A 4,216-nucleotide genomic window follows, 5' to 3' on the forward strand; every position below is an offset into this window, starting at 1 on the left:
AAAAAAAAAAAAAAAAGGACATGATTCTGGCAGCGCCCGTAGCTCAGTGGGTAGGGTGCAGGCCACACACCCAGGTTGGTGGTTTCAAACCCAGCCCAGGCCAGCTAAATGACAACTGCAACCAAAAAATAGCCAAGCGTTGTGGCAGGTACCTGCAGTCCCAGCTGCTTGGGAAGCTTAAGAGAATCACTTAAGCCCAAGAATTTGAGAGGCTGATGTGAGCTATGATGCCACAGCACTCTACTGAGGGCGACTGACTGAGTGAGATCGTCTCAATAAAATAAGAGACATGATTCTGAAACATATCTAATTTCACTCTCAGTTAACCCAAAACAAGTCTTCAAAGGTATGAAGGAAAAATTCTCAATTATCTCAGACATCATGCACATACCTGCCCTCATCCGAACCCGGCGGATATATTTTTCACCCAAGAAATTTCTTATTTCAACAAGAGACCCATTCTCCTGGATAACAACGTTGATGGGGAAGTGAGCATACACAGACCTCATCTTGTAACGGAAGCCCTATGTTAAATAAACAAGCTATTAGCATGGCTGAGAAAATTTTTTAACAGTCCTCACATTAACACTTATCGTCAAGATTTTCTGACACCCATACCAAGAAACACGTATGTTTCTCCTTCTCCTTACTAGAATGTAAACCTCCGTAAAGAGGCATTTTCTTCTGTATCTCTTAAACCCACAGTTAGTAATGTTAGCTTCCTTTAAAAAGAATCCTTAAGCCCCTCAGTACAGAATGGGGTGAGAACTGAGGCTATAAAGTCAATGATTTCTTGCCTTCAAGAAACTTAGTCAGGAGCATGGGTAGGAAGGAGATCTTAATAGGTTTACAATATAAGCATGGGGTGCCATTATCAGGTACTCCCTAGTTTAACCGTTTCAACATCAACTTTACCTTGGGTGGGGAAAGGGGATCAGAAGAGAATAGTGGTATCAAATATACATTTAAAGAAATATGCAGAGCGCTCATAAATTAGACCTTTTTCTATCTCTTACCAAGTTCTGATCTAGTGATCAAAGCTACCCTAAGTGCTGCAGCTGTACATTTCCAATTAAAAACATTCTAAAGGTGTGACTCTGGGTGAAAATCACCACCAGCCTACTTGTAAAATCTGCATCCTCCTGGTCTTCATTCACACTTATCATTCAATCCTACATACCCAAGGATGCCTATTAGCCAAGTTCTAGAATTAACGTATTTCCCAAATTACATACACAATCTCTGTAGTAGACACTTGTGTTATATATAACACAGCTGAGAAACCTGTTCCAAAACAAAGTCTGATTAGTCTGCTTACCAGTGTAACACCCTTGATCATATTCTGTACGTGACTACAAATAGTGCGAACAGTAGCCAGTTCCTTTCTATTTCCCCACCATTTGTCAACCCGGAGCTGTAATAGAACAAAAACTCTAGAAGATTCTATCCAAAAATAAGCAAGACTTGAAATACAACAATTCATTTATTCCAAATCCAATTACATATAAGGCCTCCAACAATAACCAAATGTTAATCCTATAGAACATAAAGTTTGTGTGCAGCTTAAATAGTAAACTAAATTGCACACGAACTTTACATCTACTTTGTATAATTTTATAAAGGACTGACAAACCCAAAACATGGATTTTTACACACGGTACAACAAACTTCATGTCTGTAAAGCTAAGTCATCAGGTTAAATTAAGACCCATTGTCCAGTTCCCAAGAGGGGTATGAAGCAATCAGAAGGAAGTTAAAGCCTAACTTGTAACAACTATTAACAGCTGAACATTATAATCGGCTATATTCATATTTTTCAACACCTTTAAAGCAAAACTGGCTACTACTTTAAAGCATTGGATGCTGTTTTAAATCACTACCTTCCAAGTAAGCAACCGAAGTGACCAAAACAAAAAGAACCGGGTAGCGCCTGTGGCTTAAGGAGTAGGGCGCCAGCCCCATATACCAAAGGTGGTGGGTTCAAACCCGGGCCCAGCCAAAAAATTGCCCAAAAAAACCCACAAAAAACTCACCCTCTTCTTTTTCTTTCCAAGGAGACTGAGTTCCACATTGATGTGGTTGAAGTCCCTCCGCAGGGTTCCTCTGGGACCCTTCACAATAACTGTGCGTCCCTTCAGAGTGATGTCGACTAGTAAAAGAGAACGCACTTGTGAGGCCACAAAACAAGGCAGAAGATGCAATAAAAATATTAAGAGAAAGACATCGAACCTCGTACCATTTTCTGGAATGTCGACAGTTTGATTGCTGAGAATGGTCTTCATTCTGAAATACAAACACTTGGGAGTAAGGTCAGGCCTGCTTTCCACCAAACTACCCCGCACAGAGCCCCATTCCCATTGGAAACTGCCCGGCAAAACTTCGGGGGCTGCAGCAGGGCTGATGACAAGCGCGTCCCGGACTGTAAGGAGTAGTCCCAAAGCGACGGTTAGGAGGCCCAGAGGGCAAACTCCCGCTCAGCCCAACCCTGGAAGTCCTACCCGGCGGCGCCATCCCGTAAAGACTGAGGGGCGGGGGTAGGCCAAAAAGCCCCCAACAGGACTAGCATTCGGCGCCACCCAGGCCATATAAAGCTTGCCAAGCTAGGGGACGATCAGGGTACGGACTCTGAGCGTCAGACTAGCACAGCTAGCTTCCCCAGAGCCGATGGCTTCAGATTCCCAAGACCCACCAACCACAGAAACCAGCCTACCTCGCGGAGATGCAGCAAAGAGAGAGCGGCTTTCGTCATCACGTTCTTGTAGCATGTATGAACCCTGCGTATTGCGTCATGAGTGCGCGACCCCACGAAGGCTTAACGAGCCAATCGCGGAACAGCTCAAGTTCCACGCAGGCGGAAATGGCTCAGGTGATTTGTCATAAGCTGAGCGACGGTTTTTGATCTATCTTTTCCCGGGAATTACCGATCCCTTGTATATTTGACCCGACTGGGCATGAAAAGATGTCTCTACGCTGCGGGGACGCCGCCCGCACCCTTGGGCTCTGGGTGAGCCGCGGGGCAAGCAAGGTGTTGGCGTGGGGTGGAGGGCTCCTTCTCTTCAGAGCGCCTAATACCGAAAACCAACGCTTATTGAACATTTATTTCTACCCAAGCACAGTTTTGAACGTTTTTGATGTATCTCATTTAACTCTCCTGACGTCCTCAAGATAGTCTCGAGCACTGGTTTGTGAATGTCTCTCTGCGACAGCTCAGAGGGCTTTCCTTATGCTTGGAATGGTTTATAGTCTATATTTATTAGAACACTGCAGGTAGCACCCCCAAATAACTGCTGTGCATCCGGCTCTTACTGTGTATTCGACAGTGAACGCACATGTGGTGAAAATAAGATGGAATCAGGCAGGCTAGGGCAGACATGACACAGCAGGTCTGGTCCTTTTAGGTCCTGCCTGACCTTCACCTCCTGTCTCCCTTTCTTACTGTTTTGTAAATTTAGTTCCCACCCTAAAGATGCCTATTTTGAGTAGTTTAGGTGGATTGATTTAGGAGATTACCTTTTGAATTGGAATGTTGTAAATAGGTCACTGAGTTATGCTGATTATTATTTGGAATAAAGGCTAGTGTGGTCTTTGCTTTGACCTTTTATGTATAAAATTGTAATGTTGGAAATGGAAAAACAGAACGGTCTTGAAGAGGCTATTCTCATTGTTCTCCAGAATCCCGGCCTTCTGACAAAGTTTGGTGGACCTTTCCCCGTTTCTGCATATTGGCTGACAGTGACAGACGGCAGAACCCTCTTCATCCAGTAACAATGCCACTCTAGCCTCTAAAAACCCAAACCTATCCTCTAGGATTTAGCTATAGACATGAACAAGCACAGTAGTAATAGTGCAGCATCCTAATAGGCACTCTCTTTGAATTGTTGAAGGTTTCTTTGAATTACATGTACTGACTAGTGAATTTTCTAGTGTTTTCATGGTTTCTTATGCTCCACAAATGTGGGTTGAGTGACTGCAGTGTTCAAACATAGAAGCAGTACAACCTAAAATATAAAAACAGGATCATTTGAACCCAGGAGTTTGAGGTCGCTGTGAGGTGGGCTTGACACCATGGCACTCTAGCAACAGAATAAGACTCTTGTCTTAAAAAACAAAACAAGGGCAGCACCTGTGGTTCAGTGGGTGGGGTGTCGGCCCCATATACTGAGGGTGGCAGGTTCAAGGCCAGCCCTGGCCAAACTGCAACAAAAGCAAAAAAATA

At 44.0% G+C, this 4,216-nt stretch overlaps 2 protein-coding genes across 2 annotated transcripts in view; one reads left to right on the forward strand and one right to left on the reverse strand.

Moving 5' to 3' along the window:
• LOC100967149 (60S ribosomal protein L9) overlaps positions 1-2,768 on the reverse strand; it is a 6,555-nt gene extending 3,787 nt beyond the window's left edge. The window contains exons 1-5 of the mRNA XM_012811961.2: positions 2,711-2,768; positions 2,237-2,283; positions 2,034-2,149; positions 1,319-1,414; positions 392-524 (exon numbers count right to left, since the gene is read on the reverse strand). Coding sequence (XP_012667415.1) covers positions 392-524; positions 1,319-1,414; positions 2,034-2,149; positions 2,237-2,282 — 391 coding nt within the window. The 5' untranslated portion in view covers position 2,283; positions 2,711-2,768. The remainder of the gene's footprint in view (positions 1-391; positions 525-1,318; positions 1,415-2,033; positions 2,150-2,236; positions 2,284-2,710) is intronic.
• Positions 2,769-2,924: 156 nt separating this feature from the next.
• LIAS (lipoic acid synthetase) overlaps positions 2,925-4,216 on the forward strand; it is a 20,707-nt gene continuing 19,415 nt past the window's right edge. The window contains exon 1 of the mRNA XM_023519627.1: positions 2,925-3,020. Coding sequence (XP_023375395.1) covers positions 2,960-3,020 — 61 coding nt within the window. The 5' untranslated portion in view covers positions 2,925-2,959. The remainder of the gene's footprint in view (positions 3,021-4,216) is intronic.

The sequence above is a fragment of the Otolemur garnettii genome, unplaced genomic scaffold, assembly GCF_000181295.1.
Source record: "Otolemur garnettii isolate 467f Iridium unplaced genomic scaffold, OtoGar3 scaffold00181, whole genome shotgun sequence".
In the NCBI taxonomy this organism is placed as follows: Eukaryota; Metazoa; Chordata; class Mammalia; order Primates; family Galagidae; genus Otolemur; species Otolemur garnettii.